Here is a 25,207-nt window from a genome sequence, read left to right on the forward strand (position 1 = left end):
TATAAGAGAACTATGTCGCAAGATGGTAGATGACACTACTACACAAAAGTGATGAGCCAAAAATATAGTCACACGTTGTCCAATGGAATCGTCACTGCGAAATGAGACTAAATTCAAGTGATCTTTTGGACGTCAAAAAAGGAAGATAACCGTTACAAATTGATCTCCCATCTTATCTTTATTCATGGCAAGTCTTTGGTACTAGACGTGTGAACGCATTTCAGATAAGTTAAGTAGATATGTTCCTGTATGTGGCATGTGTGAATGCATCTCCACATCTTAAGATTTGGTTGGTTAACATTGGGTCAAATGTGAACGCATGTTTGGTGCTTCGGATGTAGTAAATGGACGTTTGTTACATTTCCAAACATTTTTGTGAACCACGCTCCACCAAATAAGATATGTGGTGGTGGACGTTTGCAACTACATCTACGCATCTTGATGGGTTGGTCGGTTTCCAAATATGGAAACTAGACATTGGTTTGCTCTCAAAACTCAAAAGCAACCATTGCGGGTTTACAAATTAATGAAGTACTCACTAATATTCCTCAATCTTATAGAGATGGACATGTATTTAAACCACCATAATATGTAGACGACTCTAGTAGAAAATATGATACTATCTTTGCTATGTTGAGATTGGAAGATACATATTACATCATAGAGTTTTGTGGATATCTAGAAAGTAAGTATGTGTATGATTCAATTCCATTTAGGTATATAAATGTACCATTCTAATGCAAGTCCTTTATAACAAGAAAAAAAGGACTTTCTCAAAGGCCAAACAAATGATTGTTGACATTGACCACACGATCGTTTTGAAACATCACAAAATTTTCAATCTCCTCCAAGTCCTAGGCTCCTACCACTTACGTTCGCATGTTACATACCTTTTTTGAATTGGCCAGCTCATTTTTGATAAAATGAATACTCGAATTACATTGGGCAAAAAATTTCGCATCTATTTTTTAGATTTACAAAAAAAAAAACTAGAAATGTTCGTTTTAGTATTTTCTGTCTATGAAAGTATAAAAAAAAACAAAATATATATATATATATATATATATATATATATATATATATCTGGCTGGTTTGAACGCACCTTGTCGCTTGGAGGTAAAGAAGTTCTTCTTAAAGCAATTGCAATGGCTCTTCCAGTATATGCCATGACTTGTTTTAAATTACCAAAAACAACTTGCGAAAAACTTACTGCTGCCATGTCCAATTTCTGGTGGAATTCTCTGGAACATAAAAAGAAAACTCATTGGTTAAGCTGGGGTAAACTGTGCTTATCTAAAGATCAAGGTGGATTAGGTTTCAGGGATTTACAATGCTTTAATCAAGCCTTGTTAGCAAAACAAGTTTGGAGAATTTTGCAACATCCTTCAAGCCTTTTTGCTAGAGTTATGAAAAGCAGATATTTCGAAGATAATGGAATTCTCTACGCAACTTTGGGTTCCAGGCCTTCATTTATTTGGAGGAGTATTTTACATGGACGTCAATTGCTACTACAAGGTCTCCGCAAGATGATTGGTAATGGTAATTCTTCTCTTGTCTGGATTGATCCATGGCTTTTTGATAATGGAATGAGAGTTCCGTTCATGCGAAATATCTTTGTGGATTTAAATCTTCAAGTTTCAGCCTTAATTGATTTTCAAAATAGAGCCTGGAACATGGAAAAACTGCAGGAGTTATTCTACCCCAGGGATGTGAATCTAATTCTGATCAATAAACCAGTGACTTCAAAAGATGATTTTTGGTGTTGGCTGCATAATAGAAGTGGTGAGTACTCAGTTAAACCAGGCTACTGGTTAGCCAATAGACTTCATAACTCTGATCTCATTGAAGCTGCTGAGATGCGTCCTTCATTAAACGACTTAAAAACTCAGGTCTGGTCATTACAGACTTCTCCAAATATTAAATGTTTTATTTGGAGAGCCCTAAGTGGGGCTATTGCTGTCGGTGATAAGTTGGAAATCAGAGGAATGAGTAGTGATACACGATGTCAATTCTGTGGTTGGGAAACAGAATCTACTAATCATGTATTGTTCTCGTGTTCAATTGCGCGTCAAGTCTGGGCTATCTATGATTTTCCTTGTCCACCAGGTGGTTTTGAATCGGAATTTGCCAATCTCCAATATTTACTTTCTCTAGCTCAGAATCAAGAAGTATCAGCATCTATAAGAAGGAGCTTCCCGTGGATTCTTTGGTATTTATGGAAAAACAGAAATGGTTTTCTCTTTGAAGGGAAGCAAATTGTGCTTACAGATCTAGTGTTGAAAATTAAAGAGGAAGCAAACCAATGGTTTAATGCTCATTCCATTGAAACAATATATGCTACTTCAAGAATCTTTGACAGAGGAAAGATTATAAAGACTTGGATGAAGCCTCCTGCACCATGGTTAAAATGCAACATAGGTATGGCTTGGTCAAGACAAAGCAGCATTGGTGGTTTCTCATGGGTGTTACGAGATGATAAAGGTAAAGTTTTGTTACACAGCAGACGATCATTCTCTAACATTTATTCTCTGATGGAAGCAAAATTTCAAAGTATTATGTGGGCTATAGATAGCATGATTAGTCACAAAATCAACTTTGTGATTTTTGCCTCTGAAGCTATTGACATGGTCAACGCTGTCATCAAACCTAAAGAATGGATCTCTCTGCAATACTTTGCTACATAAATCAACAAACAGATAGAGCCTATTCAGAACTGGCAAATTGAAAAAGCTGAATCTGTTTCAAACAAAGGGGCTTCTCTCATTGCTCTTAGTGTAATACAAGACAATCGTTTTCAATCTTATGTGGCAACAGGTTCTCCTAGTTGGCTTCAATCTCTGTTTGAGTCAGAAAAGATGGAAGAATTTGAGAATTAGCCTTACCTGGGAGCCTTCACTTTCAAGAAGAAGGTTTGATTTTTGTCTCTTGTGTTTCACGACAAAATCTCTTTTTGTTTTTCTCTTAATTAATTTTTTTACTTAATACCTAGGTTTATCTCTTTCTTCAATCCTAGGTTTTCTCCTTTCTTATCTCTTCTCTTTTTTTATCATCAGTTTTTGTTTTACTTTGGTTTTTTTACCTTATCTTGACTTTAGTCAATCTTGAAGTTCTAAAACCAACGCTTCTTTTACTTTCCTTCATCTTCCCTCCATTATATATACTTCCAGACTCTTATTCTAACTCTTCACCCAAAATCTTTCTTCTTCTTTTTCTTTTTCGTTTTTCTCTTTATCTCTAACTATGGCAGATAGGTTATGGGATGAATTGCAAAACTTCAACCTAGGTCGAGACGATCCAGAGCTCTTTATTCCTCAACATACTTATGTTGATGTAATTGATAGGAATCGTCTTAGCCTTCTTGCTCGGCCTCTCAACAACAGAGCTCAAAACTTACATACTGTTGTTGCATCACTACCAAGACTCTGGGGACTGGCTTCACGAATACATGGTAGAGTTCTAAGTGATACTTACATCCAGTTTTTATTTCAATCTGAAGCAGATTTAGTATCAGTTCAACGTCGTGCTCCATGGGTTTTTAACAATTGGTTCATCGCATCTCAACGCTGGGAAGACTTCCCCGATGTTGATTTCCTCACTACCCTTGATCTATGGGTTCAAATCCGCGGAATACCACTACCATATGCTTCTGAAGGAACAGCCAGGTTTACTGTTGCAACCATAAGACAGGTTATCTATCTAGATTTTCATGATGAGACCACTACTGATATAACTTTTATCAAAGTTAGAATTCGCATTGGCATCACTGATAGTTTGAGGTTCTTTAGAAGGGTCTGCTTTGAATCTAGAGAAAAGGCTATGATTAGCTTTCAATATGAGAGCCTGAGAAGGATTTGCAGTCGTTGTCTTCAACTCACTCATCAAAGCAGCCACTGTCCTTACAATCATTTTCCTCACACTCCAAGAAATAGTCCTGAAGTTATTGATGTACCAGTCTACAATAGGAGAAGGACTCATGGTCATGAAATTCACTCCAATCATAACTCTCACTCTCAGAACTCGGATGACACTTTTCCAACTCCTTTGACTCCACCACCAAGGTTAGATTCTCCACCTTTAAACCCTGATGAATTTGCAGCAGCCTATCCTCAATTCCCAGTATCAAGCTTAGGAAATCTTCAACATATGGCAACTTCAACCACTCACACAGCCACTTGGAGAAGACATTCTTCCACTGGATCCACGACTTCACCAAGTATTGATGAATGAATCAATTCCAGAATGCCTCGATACTTTGAGGTTGGTGAATCGTCAAAACGTACCAATTCCCACTTCAATAACAGAGATGATGATAGGCAACAAAAGAAAAAGCTACAGGAAGATGAGAAAGGAGGAATTCTGAAGCCTCCTAAGAAAAGATAAATTGCTCTACAAACTTCTGTCATCACTTTTTGGGTCCCTGTAACTGCTATTACAGGTTTAATTTAGTTGTTAGTTGAATAATGTTCTAGAACAGATTAAAACACTTTTTGGATTCTGTTTTAGACTAGCTCAGTTTATGCTACATGTTTAACCAGTGTTAATGATTGTCAAGTTTGTTCTTGGTAATCATATCTGTAGTAACGACTGTTGCTCATAGTGGCTTTGTTCACCTTTGTACTGGCTTGGTTTGTACTGGTTTGGTTTGTACTGACTTATATATAAAGATAACACTTTTGTGACAAAAAAAAAAAAATATCTTTACTTGTTTTTTTAGAGTCTAAAAATGGCATATTAGAACAAAAGAAAAAAAAATAATATGGCATTTCAAAATCTTGAATGGTAACATTTTCGAGATTTTCTTTCTATCATTTGTTCATTTTTCTTATAACAATATTATTTGTTTTATTTTTTATTTTTTTGTTAAAAGGCCTTCATATTTGTTTTATTTTTGCTTATTGTCTTTTATTTTGTATATTTTTTATTCATAGTTGTAGTTATTCAAATTTAATTAATTTCGAGATGTATATATATTAGATGATTACACATATTGAATGCACATAATATTTCAGAATCAAACGTAAAATACTATTTTGATCGGAGTATGTCTATCTTTAATCGAAAATAAAAATTTAGAGTTACGTGTGTTATTTGTCTGACGATTTTTCGAATGATAGGTCATATCAAGATTTCATAATTGTTTCAAAATGTAATATTGCTGTCATTATTATAATTTAAAGGAATTCATATGTAAAAAATAAAACCCAATAAAGTGTAAATTTACCAAACAAGTAAAGACCGTTTTTCAAAAAGAAAAAGAAAGCAAGGAGACCAAATTATGATTGAGTTTTACAAATACAGAAAAAATATAATATCACTTGAAAAAAGAAAATAAATAAATATCAAAAACTCAAAAAGAGTCCTCTCTCTCTTTCTATAGCTCCTCTCATCTTCAGAGAACCGTACGCTTCTTCGATCTACGCTTCTCTCTAGCTATAGCTTCCATTGTTACGATTCCTCCCAAAGCGTAGAATGTGGAACCCTAGATACCTCAAATTCAGCTAGAGATCTATCTACTTTTACCTCTATTACTTTCTACTTTTGAAGCTCTGAGAAGAGCTACACAGTGATGGGGAACTGTTGCAGATCTCCCGCAGCTGTAGCTAGAGAAGACGTGAAATCCAACTATTCCGGCCACGATCACGCCCGTAAAGACGCCGGCGGCGGTAAAAAATCGGCGCCGATTCGAGTTCTCAGCGATGTTCCCAAGGAAAACATCGAGGACCGTTACTTACTCGACAGAGAACTCGGCCGCGGCGAGTTCGGTGTCACTTACCTCTGTATCGAGAGGTCTTCACGTGACCTGCTCGCTTGCAAGTCGATCTCGAAGAGGAAGCTTAGGACTGCTGTGGATATTGAGGATGTTAAAAGAGAAGTGGCGATTATGAAGCATTTGCCTAAGAGTTCGAGTATTGTTACTTTGAAGGAAGCTTGTGAGGATGATAATGCTGTGCATTTGGTTATGGAGCTTTGTGAAGGTGGCGAGCTTTTCGATCGGATTGTTGCGAGAGGGCATTATACGGAGCGTGCTGCTGCTGGGGTTACTAAGACTATTGTTGAGGTTGTGCAACTTTGTCACAAGCATGGTGTGATTCATAGAGATTTGAAGCCGGAGAATTTTCTGTTTGCTAATAAGAAGGAGAACTCGCCGTTAAAAGCTATTGATTTTGGATTGTCGATTTTCTTCAAGCCAGGTGTGTTACTGCATTGTTTGTATTAGATTCGAAGTTATGGAGCTTTAATAAGAGTGCCATATCTGATTCTCCATTTAGGGAGTTGGTTGAAATTTAGATTAGTGTCACAGTCTCAACAAATGAGGGATTCACGTTCTTTAAGTCTCTAGCTTTTGGATGTTTCCACCGACATGTTTAAACCGATGATCAGTGTTGTTGCAGTGGAATACTGGGTCATAGAGGGAGGTTCTTGTTTCTGTAGGATTTATGTTTCTTGATTGATACCTTAGATGTATCTTGACCAGTTTATTTGGTGTTGATGCTATTTTTGTAATGCTTACATATTTCCAGGTGAGAAATTCTCCGAGATTGTTGGGAGTCCATATTACATGGCACCTGAGGTGCTTAAGCGGAACTATGGACCCGAGATAGATATTTGGAGTGCTGGAGTGATTCTTTATATTCTGTTGTGTGGAGTTCCCCCATTCTGGGCAGGTCTGTTTACCCTTTCCTCTCTTCTTTATTCTCTCGATGTCCTCTTCCTGAGCATTTTCTTATTGATTCTTATAATGCCTCTTCTAGCATGCTAGTCTTCTGTAGTTTCAACCAATTTTTTCTTTCAACCACAGAGTCAGAACAGGGAGTTGCTCAGGCTATTCTGCGCGGGGTAATTGATTTTAAGAGGGAACCGTGGCCAAACATTTCTGAGACCGCTAAGAATCTAGTCAGACAAATGCTAGAGCCTGATCCGAAGCGTCGGCTGACTGCAAAGCAAGTGCTTGGTACATAGAATCTACCTTTGACCTCTTCTCTTTCTCTCTGAATCTGTTATTATCTCTTTGCCCAATCACTACTACATTGATCTGGAATTTTATGCTTATTCCTGCTTTTGTTATCCTTTCCCATTTGTTAGAGCACCCATGGATTCAGAACGCAAAGAAAGCTCCCAATGTTCCTCTTGGAGATGTTGTGAAGTCCAGGTTGAAGCAATTTTCAGTGATGAACAGATTCAAGAGAAAAGCTTTGAGGGTTTGATAATCAGATAAATTGTCATTATTAATTATTAGCATGAGTCATTTCTTAAACCAAAGTTATCTTACTAATCTTATTCAAACCAGGTTATTGCCGAATTCTTATCTACCGAAGAAGTAGAAGACATCAAAGTAATGTTCAACAAGATGGATACTGATAATGATGGTATAGTTTCCATTGAGGAGTTGAAAGCCGGACTTCGCGATTTTGGTACACAGCTAGCGGAATCAGAAGTTCAGATGCTTATTGAAGCGGTGCACATATCTTTCCCTTCTACATCACCGTACTTTTATTACTGATTGCTTGACTGAAGAAGTAGAGTTAAACTTCTTTGCATGATCTTTGTTGTTACACGTTCACTATCCAAGTTCACTAAATTATGGTATTCATAATTCAAATTTGTATAAAACAGGTGGATACTAAAGGGAAAGGAACTCTAGACTATGGGGAATTTGTTGCAGTTTCCCTCCACCTGCAAAAGGTGGCAAACGATGAGCATCTCCGCAAAGCCTTCTCTTACTTTGACAAGGATGGAAATGGGTACATTTTACCCCAGGAGCTTTGTGACGCCTTAAAGGAAGATGGAGGAGATGACTGTGTGGATGTCGCCAATGATATATTCCAAGAAGTTGACACAGACAAGGTAAGTGTCAAATCTTCTATCTATGGTATGACATCATGTTCAAAAGAGCATTCTTTTGCAAAACTGTTAGGAAACCTAAGTTTTGAGGAAAGCCCTAAAAAGGCACAAAGGACAGGAGATGTGACTTTAAATCTTCTTTTGCGCTATTTGTTTGATAATAATAAAACCATTTGAATTTACAGTCTTACACATAGGTAATGGAAACATGCTTTGCAAAAAGTTCTTAAAGCCTGCGAGGACAAAACATGTAGCTTTAAACACTTTTTCTGTTTTCTTTTTTCGCCTTTGTCTGTTGTGTAAGCGGTCCCCAGAAACTAAAGGCAAATGATTGCTATGTTGTAGTGGAAATGCTATGTGTAGAGAGCTCACTGCTCATATCGTTAAACAGAACCTTAGAGACTGTAGTTAGTGTAAAAGATGTTTCTTCTGGTTATGCCTGACATGGAATTTTGACTTCAGGATGGGCGAATAAGCTACGAAGAGTTTGCGGCAATGATGAAAACAGGAACTGATTGGAGAAAGGCGTCCCGTCATTACTCAAGAGGGAGATTCAATAGCCTAAGCATCAAGCTAATGAAGGACGGATCTTTGAACCTAGGCAACGAATAGTGAATCAAAGTGAAGAAGCCGCATTAGGGTTTTTAGAGTCTGTCTCTCACGCCACACGTCCTCGCTCACGTCAAGTATTCAGCCAAGAGAAGGTAAATCTTGGGATTCAGAATTCATATCTTTTTGTACATCTTTCGTTTTTAACCTTTCTATTTTTGGTGATTATGTTATGTGTTCTTTTTTTCTTTCTTAATTGGTTTATGGGCTGAGTTGTGTTTGTTTAGTTTGTTGTTGTGGTAGAAATCCAAAAGACATGAGAATCAGTGTTTGATGTGTAGAAGGAAAAAAAAAGACCATTTTCTGGTAATGATTTTGTAATATTCTTTTGTCTTCCTTAACCTCTATAATGATATGAATCCTATACAACCTCTATTTGCTCAAAACAAGTAAATTTAATGACTCTAATACATGTTTTGACGACATCATCTCTATACTATTAAAAGAGAAGTACAAATACAAATGGGTCGGGTCAAAATCAGAAAATTAACCCAAAATTTTAAAATCGGATCTTTCAATTTTTTTTGGAATATGATTTCTAATTAATATTCAATAATAAAAAATCGAACTAAAATAAAATATTTATTGAAATCAAATAAAATATGATTGTATTTATGGTAAATAATTTTAAAAGCATATTCCGAACAATACTATACATTAATTACGTATAATATATTTGTTCATATATTTTTGGAACTAATTCCATAACAATCAACGTTTTTGTCATTAATTTTGCTTATTTTAGCCAATTAGCATTAATTGAAAGATATCTTACTTGCTTCAAAAGATTTCTAGAAAATTTATCACAACTAACCCATCTATTTTATAAATTAAATAGATATTTTTATTTTGGTCGTGTAAATTAAATAGATATGAAATCCATGTAACTAATTTTAATTTAATTAAATTAAACGAAATTATGGTATTTTCATACTTATAGCTTACCAAAGAAGTTTAATTTTAAAATTATAAAGATTTCTTGAATATGATTTTTAGAATTATTCAACAAGATGATAAATATTTATTAAATTTTGCAAATCGTGCAAAATAATAATTAATTTTTAATCGTTATATTTCACCTTTCAAAGTTTCAATCTCTCATCTAAGAAATAGGATATAGATTCTATTATTCCTATGTCCAAACTCTATTTTGTTGTATGACTAAATAATATTCCCACTACAGCTGTCAAAGCGAGTTGATTCGTCCCGTTAAGCCCGTTTTGTGATAGGCAAAATATATTTTGACATATAGTTAGTTGATCCACACGACCCGCAGATAGCATATATGAAACACAAATCCGTTCCACGAATGTATGCTGATTTGCGGGGTTGTCCGTGGATTTTGTTTAAATAATTTTAAAGTAACAAAATTTTTAAATACTACTAAAATAAATAAATAAATAAAAATTAGAGGAAATAATTTTATATCTCATTATATTTATAAATATTATAATTTCATTTATTAAAAGTTTTTTAAATTACCAAATGTTGAATAAATTATACTTTTATCAATAAATACTAACATGCGGGCTGATCCGTCAACCCGCGGACGAAAACCGATTAAAACCTATGATCCACTGCGAATCAATCCGTGTGGCCTGTTTATTTACGGGTTTAATATATTTTCACAAATATGCCCCATAGTGAGATGATTTGGGCTCGACCCACGGTTTTTGACCTATTTTTACTGCTCTAATTCCTATGAATCATCTAATTTTAGAATTTTAAAACATAAAATTCTATTTTTTAATCATAATTAATATGATCGGTTTAATTATAAACAATTTAACATTTTCTCTACAATTCGTTATTATGAATATTTATAAGTACACTACCCGATTCGCTCTACTTAAAACACGCACTATTAAAATCAACGTATGTAAACCAATATTCTCCCGCGGTGGACCGCGGGTCCGATCCTAGTTACGGTACATAATCCTGTTTGTTTTCCTTATGTTAGAGTTGAACCCCATTTTTAGAGTTGGGATTATGAGTTTAAACTTAGCATTGTTTGTTTTATTAGCCAAAAGTCATAATCCCTACTTATATCATCTCCAGCATTTTGTTTAGAGATTATCCATATATCATGACGCTGGGTTCAAATCAAAAATGAAAGCTACCTAGTACCTACTTTCCCCCATCTCAGCTCTGAGCATCAACATCAGTGATTAAACCAGCAATCCCTGCATTATTAAATTATCACTCAACGTTCTACAAGAATCTTAACCAACTCTCATGAGCCTTTCTTTATTGGAGATCAATCACTCTCATCTGATAGGAACAAATCAACCACACAAAAGGGACTTGCTTTCTTTTCAAAGGTTAACAGTAAAATCCTAGCTAGTGCCAATCCTTTTCAACAAGATTTGAGTATGCTAAATCTAAAACCTACTTCAGAGCAAATAAGCAGATCAAGGATTGTACTAATCAAACCTAGATATCGAAGTTTTCCAATTTCACAAATTTGTAAAGAGTTGTGATCCACTAACAGAATTAAACACATGGAGCCGATGACAGACAAGGTTTTGATTATAAAGGCCCTGTCTACAACTTCAAGTGTCTGCAGAAGTCAAAAGTACCCTAATCCTTTTGCTACCTAATCTTTAGTCCAATCCCTCCGTTTGCTCTAGAAACTACAATAAAATCTAAAAAGGGTATTAAAATGTTTTTTTTTGGGTGCAAAAAATGATAACTCACAAGGTTATTGGATTGGATATTTGCATTGCATTTTGAAATCCAATTATAGTTTTGTGTTATTCAATCAATGACTTTTATATTTTAATTGACATAATGTATTTCAAAATTATAATTTAAAGTTTAGTTTTATTCAATTTATGATTTTGGAATACAGGTTATATATATTTACGTTGCTGAAAATAATTATAGGTGAAAATTAAAAAAAAATCTCCAAGCTTGAGTTAATTATTCTCAATATGTTCTTTTGTTTCTCTCCGAATAAAACAAACTATTCACTAAAATCATTGAAAACAAGAAATTATTTTTTAAGAAGAGAGAGTTACGTTACAAGAAGTCAAGATATAGACTGAAGTGGGCACCATGAGATGCAGATACGCCAACACAACGCAACTCAACTCTACAGTTGTACGAATGGTAATGTACTATGTTATTATTATTATTCCGGAAAAGCTCCACTACTCTCTCAATCATTTAGGAATTGTCTCCCCAATATCTCGTTTGACTCGGTTTGATGTACGTATGGGCAACGATCGATGAAAGGCATATAAAATAATGATTTGAAGTTGTGTTTTGGACAAAAACTAAGCTATCGTTGTAAGCTTGTGAGATAAGAAACTTGGAGGAAGGTCTCTATTTGAGAAAGAGCGCCTCTTAATGTAGAATTCTCGCATGCATATGTGAGATTTTGATGGATCATTTTTGGATGATATTTACGAGATCTTTGTCCCTAAGATATTGATAATAGTTCATTGAAATTCCTAAGCAAACTAAGTGTATACATTCCCTGGAACCGAACCCTACATATCTTGAAATTTGTAAGTACGTAATTTCAGCAGATCGTTTAACCATTACTTATTTTGAGTTGATAAGAGCCATCGTGGTATGATCTGCTAACAAGTTACAATTTACAACTACATAAGTTTTGGAGTCACGTCTTATATGATTTGTAGACATTTTGCAATTATTGACTATTATTGGCCCATTCTTGGTCTCTCCGTGATAGTGGATATTCTCTTTTGATTCCATGTCCCTTGTCATTTGTCAAATCTCTAACAACTACAATGCAGATTTGGAAAAAAAGAAAACAAAAGTTATTACATCACAAACATAAATAGATGATTGATCAGAGAAATATTTTCTTTAGTCAGATTTATTTGAGAAATTTAAATACATGGTTAGCCAAAGACATCAGTATCTGATTACCGAGAAAGATTTAAAAAATTGTAAGAAAATATATATAACTCTTATAGCCAAAATATATAATAGTTAAATCTCACCTTGTTTTAATATAAATTAGATTAAAAGTTAAAACATGTTCATCTAGTAGGATTTCAAGATTTTTCAAAAAAATTGATCCAATGCCATAAAATTAATTATATAGTTTTAAAATATATTTAAACTAATAATTAAATTAATTTATATAACTTTCAAATTATTGGTGTACTTGGATGAAAGAAAGTGGCCAAAAAGCAAGCAGCCGCTTCTCGCGTTTAGGTCTTGTTCCTAAAACTGCTGCCGCTTTGAAAAGCCAAAGCAAAGCGTTAATCAGATTTGGTACAACAAAAGTGATAACGAGTGATGCTACTGCTACCACACTTTGAGTCCATACACAACTTTACATTGGAACACTCCTCTTCAAGTACACGTGTAGTGTACAACAGAACCTTCTGTTTTTCTTGTCCTCTCTTATAATAATAAATAGCCATATCATACCTACCTAAAACGTAACCCACTAAATCATGATCAATTAATGTCAAGCAAATACTATACCTTAAGTTTGAAATTATCAAACCAAACCAGAACAACACATAGTTTAAATCATAATTATCTTAAAAACATTTACAAGTTCATTAGAATCTTCATACAGATACAGGTCATAGGCAAGTGAAAGTCTCAAACTCATAAGTGAAAGAAATCATTAAACTCAATGATCATGAGCTAAAAAGTATGTCAAATCATCACAATTTCTAATTTCGAGTCAGTTTAAGCATGCTTTAAGCATAACTTATTATATACTATCATAGATCCATCTTTAAAGGTAATCCCTAACATACATTCAAATTCATTTGCACGAGAAGAATGTAAACAGAGAGATATATATACTCGCATGAACAGAAAACCATATATTTATTTGGACCTTCTATATAACAAAAGATCGGAATGTTGGCAACATTTTCATAGGCACATATCAGTGAGAAGTAAAATGCAATATAGAATGGCAAGTTATATATACAAAATACAAAAAGAGTGGAAATTAAAAAATTTCCATACACGTGTCAGCGAGGATTACAAATCACCATGTAAGCACAATAGAATTATTATTCTTCTATAGATCAGATCCACATTAAAAAATGAATAATATTTTTACGTTAAAAAATAGACTACAAAACTGTGATAAACCAGAAATGTCGTTCAAAATGATGATATATATATATATATATATATATATATTTTTTCAAAATGATGATATATTTTTTTGGCTACAATCTAAATTGTAAAATGAATGTTCAAAAACTTAGAAGATATCGTAAATATACATGAATACATTTTTTTAAAAAACATGAATACATTGTTTATATAGTTTTGTGTTAATCTAGAAAAAACTTGAATTTTTTTCATTTTTAAGTGAATACTAGTATTATTAGTTGTAACTTTTTATTCTCTGTAGAATAAAGTAATCAACTCGTAACTCCTAAATACAAATAACAGTCGTTCTTTTCTTAATACAACCACAGTCGTTACCCTCGAATTTTGTGCCATCTCACTTATTAGTTTATTACTAGTTGATGACTCGATACAAATTTCCCAAAATAGAGAGGATATATGAGAGATACGTATATAAACAAACCTACCTAAATTTGATTTTCGTCAAACCTAAGCATAAACCTACCAAAAAAAAAAAAAAATTCTTAAAAAAACAGAAAAAAAAAAAAGAAAAAGAAGGAAACTTCCGGGAAGTTGCATACATAGATGGACCCAACATAAATCAAAACAATAACACATAGACATAGTCGCCACCTATATAGTATATATAAACCAATCTGACACAACACAAACAGATGTAGTAGAATCAAAACGTACGTCTTAGAACTATGGGAAGTATCGTGGAGCCATGGGCAATCGCCGAGAACGGAAACGCAAACGCGACCGTAAAAGGGTTAAGCAGAGAGCTGCGACATGGGAGAACAGCACACAACATGTCTTCATCGTCGCTAAGAAAGAAATCAGACCTGAGATTGATTCAGAAAGTTCCATGCAAAACTCTCAAGAACATTCTCTCTAATCTTCAAGAAGTCATTCTTGGTACTAAGCTTACTCTCTTGTTTCTCGCCATCCCTCTCGCCATTCTCGCCAATTCTTACCACTACGGTCGTGTAAGTTCTCTTCTCCATTCATCTTTCTTTCTCTAATTTTATGTATGTTGGTGAAGAAGTTTGGTAGTGTTATAAATTAGGCAATTTTATTAATGACTTCCTTTTAGGATTTAATTTAGTTGAAAGGGATACGAATTTCCCAACCAATATTATGGATTAAAAAAAAAAAATTGAGACAACTTTGATGAGGTTTTTAGATTTTAGTTGCACTATACCTAAAAATAGTAGCAAAGTACAAAATCACTTGTTCTTCTAATTGCGCTAAAGCAAACTTCCTAGATTCATTTATTCAGTTGAATACTTGATCATATCTCTACAAGCATAAATCCCGTGTTTGGTTACTATTTTCTTTGTCAGTACTAAATTAATGAATTGTGTTTTTCGAGACTGGTGCATTTATGCCACGTAATTATCCGTTACCAAATATTCGTCAAAAGAAAGACTAATGTGTAAATATGTGACAGCCGTTGATATTTGGACTGAGCTTGATAGGGCTGACACCTCTAGCTGAGCGAGTTAGCTTTTTGACAGAGTAAGTTATTATCGTCCTACTTATGTTGTAAATATGAGATATTTTCATAGTATATTACTACTATTTATTCTTTTCGACATTTCATTATTTCGTATTCTCCAGGTGTCTTGTCAACATTTTTCACAGATTAGTGTGTTGGTTTAGTATGTTTTAGTTTATTTTATAAGTAATTAACAATTTGTAGTGTTGACTAAATGATCAATTATGAATCAAAATGATTAATTATGATCAACAGTAACCACATGTTTCAAAATAATTTGATAAAAGCTTTATTGTATTAGTATTAGATACGAATCAAAATCATGTTTCAATACTCTCCGACCCCTTATTAAAATAGAACGTGATTGTTGTCCTTTTAACCCTTGCAGGCAACTAGCTTTCTACACTGGTCCAACAGGTAACGTTTTCATACTAAACAAAACTATTTATCATATGATCTCCGAATCAAATCTGTAATCAATTAATAACAGCACCTAACTAATGTTTACTTTGGCAGTGGGAGGTTTGTTGAACGCGACTTGTGGAAACGCAACGGAGCTGATAATCGCGATACTAGCGTTGGCCAATAACAAAGTGGCAGTGGTGAAATACTCTCTATTGGGTTCAATCCTCTCGAACCTTCTCTTGGTTCTTGGCACTTCCCTCTTCTTTGGTGGTATCGCCAATATCCGCCGCGAGCAGCGGTTCGACCGGGTACCTTTACTACACTCCGGTTTTAACTAATTCTTATCGTAATTTGGCATAACCAAACCGGGAGACGTTAACATGGATACAAATTGCATTGGGTACTGAACCAAACCATAGTTATGCTTATCGCTTACATTGCTTATCTCACCTGATTGTTACAGAAACAAGCCGATGTGAACTTCTTCTTGCTGCTTATGGGTCTGTTGTGTCATTTGCTGCCGTTATTGTTAAAATATGCAGCAACCGGTGAAGCATCGACCTCTCTGATTAACAAAATGTCGCTTACTCTGTCGCGTACTAGCAGCATACTTATGCTTATTGCTTACATTGCTTATCTCATCTTCCAGCTCTGGACTCACCGCCAATTTTTTGAGGCACAAGAGGTACCTAAGAGTTACATTATGTTTATTTACTCGACGAATAAATAGTGTAACTATAATCAATTTTATTGGTTTTCAGGATGATGATGATGCATATGATGATGAGGTTACTGTTGAAGAAACTCCAGTGATAGGATTCTGGAGCGGATTTGCTTGGCTCGTTGGGATGACAATCCTCATCGCCTTGCTATCAGAGTATGTTGTGGCCACGATCGAGGTAATAATTATGTCGATATACATTTAAATCCCAAAATGAAAACAAAACTCACAATGTTAATATGGAGGTTTCATCTTGGTCAGGATGCATCGGACTCATGGGGACTATCAGTGAGTTTCATAAGCATCATATTGCTTCCCATTGTTGGGAACGCGGCTGAGCACGCTGGAGCCATCATTTTCGCATTCAAGAACAAGCTCGTGAGTTTCGCTGTTTTTCTTGCTTTACAAGTATTCTTTGTTTTGTGTTTGGTTTTATGTTTAGTGCGCATTTCTTCCAAATGAACCCACCATATTTAGCATTGTGAACAAAATTTATTTGTTGCAAAAACATCTTATACAACAACAACAACATGTAAAACTGCCTGAAATCTCTTTATGTGGAATGGTTATAATTACAGGACATATCTCTAGGGGTTGCGTTGGGCTCTGCAACTCAAATTTCTTTGTTCGTGGTAAGTTTTTCTTCGCCTTTTACATTAAGTTGAAATCTGAAAGATTCTACAAATGTTGCGTGCAATATAAGAAATCTAAGGCAATGTTAATGTGTGTGTTTCCTCAGGTCCCATTGAGTGTTATCGTTGCGTGGATCCTAGGAATAAAAATGGATCTCAACTTCAACATCCTTGAAACTAGCTCTCTAGCTTTGGCCATTATCATCACAGCCTTCACTTTACAGGTAAACGTTTTGCTTTAATCACAAGTTTAATTTGGTTGACCTGACCGGTGACCAGCATATCCCTATAATTAGTCACCATAATTTGTTTTTTGGGCTGGTTAATTAGGATGGAACTTCTCATTACATGAAGGGACTGGTTCTATTGTTGTGCTATGTCATCATCGCGGCCTGTTTCTTCGTCGACCAAATTCCCCAGCGTAAGTAATCGAACAACAATCCCAAGTATATAAATTATCACTGAAAGATGATCAAAATACATAGTGATCCTTGTGTTTCACAGACCAACCAAATGGTATAGACGTGGGACTTCAACCCATGAACAATTTGGGAGAAGTTTATCCAGCTTAAAATGGAGATATGGTTTGAAAAAAGGCATAAATGAGCAAATATGATTTGATTGATTCGTCATCCAAAACAGAGGACTTTGTCAGAGGGATTCCTCAAGCATGAAAATGAGGGAGGGAGCTTGATGAAGACAAGTTCTTAGTGTTTTAAGAAGTGATCACATTAATTGCTGTTTGCTTTCTTTTTCTGTTTGTTGTTGTTGGCATTTTAAGTTATCTTGTATATTATACTTGTTCCCCCTTAACTGATAGTAATATGCAAGTTTTTTGTTTTTTTTTGTTTTGTTTTAATTTACCCTAAGATTATATAGTTTAATAATAATACATGTGGTGGGCTAAAAAGAAAGAAGACATCAATCAGGATTCAAAGAGCAGAGTAACAAAAGAGAAACATAAAAACTTTTCCCAAAGAAATAAAAGCCCATTTAAACCTCATTTTGGAAAAAGCCCATAAACCCCAATGTTAATTAACTATCATGCCAAATTTTCGTTTTTTGTCCAAGCACTTTTATTTGGGGAAAAATGTCATTTAATAGCCGAACTTTCAAATTGTGGCCATTTGCTACACCAACTTCACAAATGGCTAATTTAAACATGATAAAAACGTTGACCTCCGTTTAGCACATGACAAAATCGTTGATCAAGCCAAAACACCACGCCGTTAACAGATCTGCTAACACCCATTAACATCCGTTAACACCTCCGTTAATGCCTCCGTTACTGCGCAAAAACGACGTCGTTCACCGGAGCTAACTAGGAAGCGACAAAAACATGGTCAGAGCCTTGAGTCCGATCCCAAAACGGGTAATGGTCGGAGAGAAAATCGACGGCGGAGCTGAAGAGAGAGCGAGCATGGCTTAGAGAAGGGAAGCCGTTGGATTTGGAGAAATTGCAAGAAACGTAAACAGGGACGAAGAAGAAATCAGCTTCTTCTGGGTCTAACGTACGGACGTCGGAGGAGAGAAGCGTACGGTGGATGGCTACCTCCGCCGCAAAAAGATGAGTAGCGCACCGGTCTGATGCCGTAACCCAATCGTCGTTAAAACTCGCCGGTAAATCGTAAACATATATCTTCATTCCGCTGAATAAACTTTTAATTAAAAGAAGAAAAAAACGATTTTTGAGAAAAATGAGTGATTTGAAACAGAGAAGAAATGTTTGACCAAAAAAAAAAAGAAACAGAGAAGAAATAAAAAATCGATGTTTTTTTTTACCAAAGGAGGTAGTTTTAATGGCGGAAGATTCGATGAGAGCACGAGATGGGAAAGACGACGACGTTTTGTGGTTAGACAAGAGACGTATTGACGACGGTGAGGATTGGTCTTCGACGGAGAAGTAAGATGTGAAGAAATAAAGAGAGAGGAAAAAACAGAGGATCCATGTGTAATAATTTCTGAAGAAGAAGAAGATAAAGATGTTTCTTTTATTTCCTCCTCTGTTGTTGTTGATGTTATTAAGCTGCATTTTCACGACGAGGACATGGAACTCCATCTAAAGCTTCTTCCGTTGGAGGACATGGAACTCCATCTCTGATGACATGGAACACCCAGCTAACTCTGAAGCTTCTTCCGCCGGAGGACATGGAACTCCATCTCCGATGACAACCTCTTCATCTCTATATAATTCGCCTTGCATTGCAGCTTCAACAACAGACCTAATCCTCGATACGATTTCACGATTTCCTAGCTCATAGGAAAAATTTCGATTTTGATAAAATTAGGGATTTGATTTTTCTGATTTGGGGATTTTTTCTGATTTTTTGCGCAGTAACGGAGGCATTAACGGAGGTATTAACGGATGTTTATGGGTGTTAGCGGATCTGTTAACGGCGTGGTGTTTTGGCTTGGTCAACGATTTTGTCATGTGCTAAACAGAGGTCAACGTTTTTATCATGTTTAAATTGGCCATTTGTGAAGTTGGTGTGGCAAATGGCCACAATTTGAAAATTCGGCTATTAAATGACATTTTTCCCCTTTTATTTGAGTGTGAGTTCAAGGGGGTTGTGTACGGACACAAAATGTCAAATCAGGTTTTTGTTCTCTCTGATATATGTTTCTGCAATCTTCAACATTAAGGTTTTTTTTTTTTTACTCATTTCTGTATATTTCCTTTCATCAAAAATCTATCAGACCTCCATGACTGAGCTTCCACGATTCTTTAAGGTTTTCATCCCAGAGACGTCTTCTGAAGCGTTGGTAATAATCTCTCTTTCTTTCTCCTTCTTACAAAACTTTAGTAATTACTGAAGAAGAACCTAGCTGCGAGTGAAAGTGATAAAAAAGATTCTGAATTTTGTTCTTTTGTTTCTCGTTTCTTGCCTTTGATGACATTTCACTTGTTGATTTGTGTTCATCCTTTTTGTGCCCTTGTTCTTTTTTGGTTTCTTAGTGGCAGTGCTGATGATTGTTTTCTTAAATCTATGACTCTCGGTTGTAAATTGGGCTTATAAAGATTTGATTTTTTTCACCTTGTGTAATGTGTCTTTTATGTATTTGTTTAGTGCTTAAAAAGCTCACTCTTTTATCACTGTGTCTTGCTCGTATACTCTGATTGTTCACATTTGTGTTTCAGGCGATTCCATTGTCTTTCACGGAACATCTTGTTGATCCATTGCCAGAGAAAGCGAAGTTCCAAGGCGCCGGAGGAAGATTTTGGACAGTGAGCTTGACAAAACTGTGCGGAGGTTTGCAGTGGACCATGATCTCAAGTCCGGAGAATACTTAACATTTGTCTACGATGGTAATCACACCTTTGAAGTCACTGTTTACGGTTGTTTGGGTAGCAAAGAAACACGAGCTGTAGCACAAATGGTTGAGCTTAGTGATTCTGATAGCGAAGAAGAAGACCAAGAAACTGCAATGGATGTTGATGATGATGGTTTTAGTTCTGGTGAAGAACAGGATACATGAGCTGGTAAAGTATTGACAAAAGACTTTTAGATTCTCTTTTACCTTAATATGGTTCTTATATGTTGTGTTTTTTTTTTGTTCTGTGCAGTTGATTCCAGCCAAAGTGGTGAAAGAACATAAGCTTACGCTTGGTAAACGCCTCTACTACATTGATGAACATGGTTCCTTGAAAGGGAAAAAAGCAAAATATAAAGATGGGAGAACTTGTCGTTACATAGGGTTTGACAAGATTACCAAAAGGAACAGCCTTAAAGCTGGAGATACTATCACATGCAATCTCCTTCATACCCGAAAGCTTGTTCATTCCGTCAGAATCCACATCAATCATAGAGCTCCTTGAGTCTCTCAACATCATCATCACTATCTCCACCATCAATACTGATTTACTATGGCTTTTCTTTGTTCATGAGAATCTTAATTTTCTTTTCAGGTTTTTGTTACCACAATTTTGTTTGATGATAATCATGTGACCATTAAAGTCCAATTTCATCAGTTAATGACTTTTTACCACCACAATATTTACAAGCTTATGAGCAAAAAAAAAAAAAACTCTTCTTCATTTTTGTTGTTGCTAGATTCATCACAAATTCAGCAAAAACTCTTATTCTTCTTTAGCATAATGTTTATTCATATGAGAGCATAAATTAAAATTTGGTTTCTAAGGAAAAGTGTGGGTGGAAGCCCCCTTGGCCTAGGTCTGGGCATTCGGGTACCCGTTCGGGTTCGGTTCTTTTTTTTTTCGGGTATCGGGTCTATTCGGGTAGGGGGTCAAGACCCATTCGGGTATTCTAAAAATTCGGTTCGGGTTCGGTTCGGGTTCGGGTCGGTTCGGGTATTTAATAAAAAAAAAGCAAAATACCCGAAACTAACCAAAAATACCCGAAATATTTTCGGGTTCGGGTCGGGTTCGGGTTTTTAACTCATATATACCCAAATCTAACCGAAATACCCGATTTCTCGAAAATACATTGGTTACTCTTTACCCAAATATAACCAAAATATCTAAAAATACTAAAATTACCCAAAAGAAAACTACATCATTAGTTACTTTTTAACCAAATATATCCAAATGTATCCGAATTACTCAAATACCTAATATATTCGGATTTATGATTGTAATTTTAGGTATTTCGGATATTATAAATATAAATATAACTAATATTTTTAGGTGTATATTTGTATTCGGGTACATTCGGGTACATTCGGGTATTGGATTCGGTTCGGGTTCGGTTCGGGTTTTTTTCGGGTGGGAGGTTAGGACCCATTCGGGTATTTTTAAAAATCGGGTTCGGGTTCGGTTCGTGTATTTTTCGGGTTTTTCGGTTCGGGTATTCGGTTCCGGGTATTTTGCCCAGGCCTACCTTGGCCCATTGGTTGAACAAGGGTTAATTAATGCTTCTACACTCAGAGGTCTGGGGTTCGAGTCCCAGATACTGCGATTTATTAATAAATTTGCAGATTATTGGAGGCAAGTGTGCAGGAGATCTCCAGCGATGTACAATTATAGCTGTTCGCCAGGATTCTACGCAGAGAGTGAAGTATCTATCAAGAGCATAAAGAAAGAGGTGAAGGAGGTGAGTATGAAGAAGAAGGTGAAGAAGGTGTCGTCTGTCGTGGATCTAATAAGGGTCGGAAGGAATTGTCCGTTGTAGAATCGTCTATGTAACAGTTCTCATAATTTACAATAAATAATAAATATAGACGTTAAAATAAAATTAAAAAAAAAAAAAAAAGGAAAAGTGTGGAACCCACCCAGTCTCGAAACTTTTTCCTAATTCTTAAAGTTTTGTTTTTGAAAACAAAGATCTTTGGGTCTTATCTTCTTCTTCCCTCTCTAAAACCATGGAAGAAGACAGAGCGATTCTCACTTTTCACCGTATCCCTTCCCTCAATTCCTCCTTACTAACCTCTTCTCCTGCCAAATCCGGCACCGTTCAGTTTCGCCGCCGTGTCCTGCGAAATTCAGCTCGCGGAGATTTCGGTTTAGGTAGATTCGCGTGCATTTCTCTGGTGGAGAAATGTGGTGAGCAGAGAGAATTCGCTCCGACGACGGCTCAGCTCTTGAACAATCCTCTTGCTATTCTTGCTCTTGTTCCAAAAGATGCCGCTATCTTTGCCGCCGGTGCTATTGCCGGAGCCGCCGCTAAAACTGTTACTGCTCCTCTTGACCGTATCAAGCTTCTTATGCAGGTTTTGGCCCTCCCTCTAATTTTCCTTAGATATTTTTCGTATAATTGTGGTAGTAGCAAACAAGAGTAACTGATTAGTCCTGTATTAAAATATGATTAGAGTGTTTCTTTTACTATGAGTTTGTTTTTGATTATAATCTAAATATGGTTTTATCTGCAGACACATGGTATACGAATTGGACATCAGAGTGCGAAGAAAGCAATAGGATTTATCGAGGTAAGTTTGTGTGTTGATGTTCTTATATACCTTAGTCTTTCATGTTCTAACTGATGTAAGAGTTATTGGAAATGGATTTTGAAGGCAATCACGTTGATAGCTAAAGAAGAAGGAGTGAAAGGTTATTGGAAGGGAAATTTACCGCAGGTTCTCTCTAAATTGTGTGGACTTTGGTTTTTATATCAAGTGTTTGGTTTCTCTTTGACTTATTGGATAATTGTGTTTGAAAATGTGACATCAGGTTATAAGAGTGTTACCTTACAGTGCGGTCCAGCTTTTGGCTTATGAGAGTTACAAGGTGAGTCTGTCTCATCACTAGCTTATTAGCTATTTGGATTATGTCTTAAACAGAAATGAAAATTATGGTTGTACTACACTACAGAGTCACAGAAACTTCTGTAGCTAGTTGTCCTAGAGAACAAGCATTGCCATGGGATGATAAGTTATGTCTGGAATGACTTATTAAACGATGATTCTGGTCTATAGTTAGATAGATTAGCCACAGGGAGCTCGTGTTAAAAGTTAATTTGACTACCTTCAGGAAACTTTGCTTGATTGCATTAGTTTTTTGTTATCTGTATTGAAAATGACAGCATTCATCTTAAAGCAAGATTTCTGTATTGAAATGTGACTGATGCTTCCATATTTTGTATTTAGAACTTGTTCAAAGGTAAAGATGATCATCTCTCAGTAATTGGAAGACTTGCCGCGGGTGCTTGTGCTGGCATGACATCTACTTTGGTAAGGAATTATGGTTTGATGTATTTAATGCTTGCTAAGTTTGTTTATCCGTTTTCGGGTTTATTCACTTGTAGGCGTAAGTTAACTGTCAAGTTTAAGGTTTACAAAGTCTTAAGATTACCTATCTATTTGTAGAATCTACTTCTTTCCTCCAATTGGTTCCATCACAAGTCTGCATCTTTATGATGGCTGTACTGATGTATATCTGTAAAATAGGCATAAGTTCCTCTCTCTCTACTTGAAAACTAAATCGTTATATATACTGAAATGTAGTTGTTTTGTGTTGTTTACCTTCTGTTAAAGCATTAATCAAAGTTACTTCAACCCATTTAATTTCGGGTTTTAAGTAAAACTTGGTGAAAGTATGTACTGCTTCAAGTATATAGATATGTTACTTTATCATTCTGATTCTTGCATTTTGATTCTTTATGCAGTTGACATACCCTCTAGATGTTTTGCGATTGAGGTTGGCTGTCGAACCTGGGTATCGAACAATGTCTCAGGTGAAATGGGTTTTCATTATATCATTCATGTTTATGCATTTATTAAAAGGCATTGTGCAATGTAAACTCTTGCAGGTTGCTTTGAGTATGCTCCGTGATGAAGGAATCGCATCTTTCTATTACGGTCTAGGACCTTCTCTAGTGGGGATAGCTCCATACATTGCTGTAAACTTTTGTATCTTTGATCTGTGAGTCTTCCAAACTTTCTTTCTATCTGTTTTAAGTACCTATAGGGAAAAGGAAATTGAACCGGGATTAATATCCTTTTGGCAACAGGGTGAAGAAGTCTTTACCAGAGGAATATAGACAGAAGGCGCAATCGTCTCTACTCACAGCTGTTCTTTCAGCTGGTATTGCAACACTGACATGTTACCCTCTAGACACTGTGAGACGACAAATGCAAATGAGAGGAACACCATACAAATCAATTCCGGAGGCATTTGCTGGTAAGTTAATATATATCATCATGCAACTCATTAGAGCAAAATCTTCATCCAAATCATTTCGGGTCTATTTACTTACAATTCATGTTGTGTATTGAGCAAAATACTTGGAATTTGAACTGAGTCATCTTGACATTCTGGTTATGCAGGAATTATAGACCGTGATGGGCTTATAGGCTTGTACCGCGGCTTTTTACCCAATGCATTGAAAACTCTACCAAACAGCAGGTTAGACTCTTCTTAAACATAGGAATATCATTCTCCATGCATTATATATGCTACTTAAGGTGTAGATGTATCTGGTACAAAACGAAGCTCAAACTATTGTTATAAGAATTGGGGATCGTATACTTTTTTATGATTTTGGTAATATCAGTTTGATGTTTTGATAATATCTCAAGAATTCTCTTTATATAGGACTAGTATATGCAAAACACAATTATGAACATGTCTTATCGTTAAAGTTGAGGTCTTAGGGAATCTCATTCTCACATTGCCGTTTATGTTTTGTTTTGCAGTATTAGGCTTACAGCTTTCGACATGGTAAAACGCCTTATCGCCACAAGTGAGAAGCAGCTTCAAAAGATCAACGATGATAATCGGAATCGAGACCAAGCTCAATAGCCTCATTTTTTAAATATAATTGTTTCACATGAAAATTTTGGAGCCGCTAGAATATTTATACTCGAGTGCTAGTTTTACATTTGAGAAGTTTATTTTATTAGAGCGAAACATAGTTTGGTTTTTCATAGCTAGTTCATGTTTGAGAAACTATAGTATATTCGGCAAAATTCCGGCTGAAATTCTTTACTATTCAACAAGTTTGAAGGAGTTTAAAAGAACCT

At 35.5% G+C, this 25,207-nt stretch overlaps 4 protein-coding genes and 1 long non-coding RNA gene across 5 annotated transcripts; all 5 read left to right on the plus strand.

Moving 5' to 3' along the window:
- The first annotated feature begins 3,028 nt into the window (after positions 1-3,028).
- LOC110228550 (uncharacterized protein At4g02000-like) lies at positions 3,029-4,227 on the plus strand. Its single transcript, XM_021026227.1, has one exon. It carries the CDS (start codon positions 3,241-3,243, stop codon positions 4,225-4,227), a length of 987 nt encoding a protein of 328 aa, XP_020881886.1. The 5' UTR covers positions 3,029-3,240.
- Positions 4,228-5,253: 1,026 nt separating this feature from the next.
- Positions 5,254-8,779, plus strand: LOC9313896 (calcium-dependent protein kinase 13). Its single transcript, XM_021025475.1, has 7 exons — positions 5,254-6,191; positions 6,522-6,665; positions 6,800-6,952; positions 7,084-7,199; positions 7,289-7,456; positions 7,615-7,845; positions 8,305-8,779. Exons 1-7 carry the CDS (start codon positions 5,567-5,569, stop codon positions 8,452-8,454), a joined length of 1,587 nt encoding a protein of 528 aa, XP_020881134.1. The 5' UTR covers positions 5,254-5,566; the 3' UTR covers positions 8,455-8,779.
- Positions 8,780-14,160: 5,381 nt separating this feature from the next.
- LOC9312175 (vacuolar cation/proton exchanger 3) lies at positions 14,161-17,636 on the plus strand. Its single transcript, XM_021025964.1, has 11 exons — positions 14,161-14,522; positions 14,987-15,054; positions 15,423-15,451; positions 15,551-15,747; positions 15,903-16,124; positions 16,201-16,338; positions 16,422-16,538; positions 16,739-16,792; positions 16,900-17,016; positions 17,123-17,213; positions 17,297-17,636. The coding sequence occupies exons 1-11, from the start codon at positions 14,241-14,243 to the stop codon at positions 17,362-17,364; spliced, it is 1,383 nt and encodes a 460-aa protein (XP_020881623.1). The 5' UTR covers positions 14,161-14,240; the 3' UTR covers positions 17,365-17,636.
- A 1,760-nt stretch (positions 17,637-19,396) lies between these two features.
- LOC9313897 lies at positions 19,397-20,787 on the plus strand. The gene is made up of 3 exons (XR_002331979.1): positions 19,397-19,555; positions 19,932-20,273; positions 20,358-20,787. It is a non-coding gene; the product is annotated as an uncharacterized LOC9313897 (long non-coding RNA).
- Positions 20,788-22,074: 1,287 nt separating this feature from the next.
- On the plus strand, positions 22,075-25,204 carry LOC9312177 (probable envelope ADP,ATP carrier protein, chloroplastic). Its single transcript, XM_002876063.2, has 10 exons — positions 22,075-22,459; positions 22,619-22,675; positions 22,760-22,822; positions 22,917-22,973; positions 23,333-23,416; positions 23,851-23,919; positions 23,995-24,107; positions 24,196-24,365; positions 24,512-24,590; positions 24,881-25,204. The coding sequence occupies exons 1-10, from the start codon at positions 22,112-22,114 to the stop codon at positions 24,984-24,986; spliced, it is 1,146 nt and encodes a 381-aa protein (XP_002876109.1). The 5' UTR covers positions 22,075-22,111; the 3' UTR covers positions 24,987-25,204.
- The last annotated feature ends 3 nt before the right edge of the window (positions 25,205-25,207 follow it).

This window comes from Arabidopsis lyrata (assembly GCF_000004255.2).
Source record: "Arabidopsis lyrata subsp. lyrata unplaced genomic scaffold ARALYscaffold_5, whole genome shotgun sequence".
Taxonomy (NCBI): domain Eukaryota; kingdom Viridiplantae; phylum Streptophyta; class Magnoliopsida; order Brassicales; family Brassicaceae; genus Arabidopsis; species Arabidopsis lyrata.

Excerpts from the sequence above, each read along its gene's own strand:
- LOC110228550 (XM_021026227.1), top strand. The coding sequence starts at position 3,241 with ATGGCAGATAGGTTATGGGATGAATTGCAAAACTTCAACCTAGGTCGA.
- LOC9313896 (XM_021025475.1), top strand. The coding sequence starts at position 5,567 with ATGGGGAACTGTTGCAGATCTCCCGCAGCTGTAGCTAGAGAAGACGTG. Across the intron at positions 6,953-7,083 it reads GACTGCAAAGCAAGTGCTTG|AGCACCCATGGATTCAGAAC; the intron begins GTACATAGAATC and ends CCCATTTGTTAG. Across the intron at positions 7,846-8,304 it reads AAGAAGTTGACACAGACAAG|GATGGGCGAATAAGCTACGA; the intron begins GTAAGTGTCAAA and ends TTTTGACTTCAG.
- LOC9312175 (XM_021025964.1), top strand. The coding sequence starts at position 14,241 with ATGGGAAGTATCGTGGAGCCATGGGCAATCGCCGAGAACGGAAACGCA. Across the intron at positions 14,523-14,986 it reads ATTCTTACCACTACGGTCGT|CCGTTGATATTTGGACTGAG; the intron begins GTAAGTTCTCTT and ends AATATGTGACAG. Across the intron at positions 15,055-15,422 it reads CGAGTTAGCTTTTTGACAGA|GCAACTAGCTTTCTACACTG; the intron begins GTAAGTTATTAT and ends TAACCCTTGCAG.
- LOC9312177 (XM_002876063.2), top strand. The coding sequence starts at position 22,112 with ATGGAAGAAGACAGAGCGATTCTCACTTTTCACCGTATCCCTTCCCTC. Across the intron at positions 22,676-22,759 it reads AAGCAATAGGATTTATCGAG|GCAATCACGTTGATAGCTAA; the intron begins GTAAGTTTGTGT and ends TGGATTTTGAAG. Across the intron at positions 24,108-24,195 it reads AACTTTTGTATCTTTGATCT|GGTGAAGAAGTCTTTACCAG; the intron begins GTGAGTCTTCCA and ends TTTTGGCAACAG.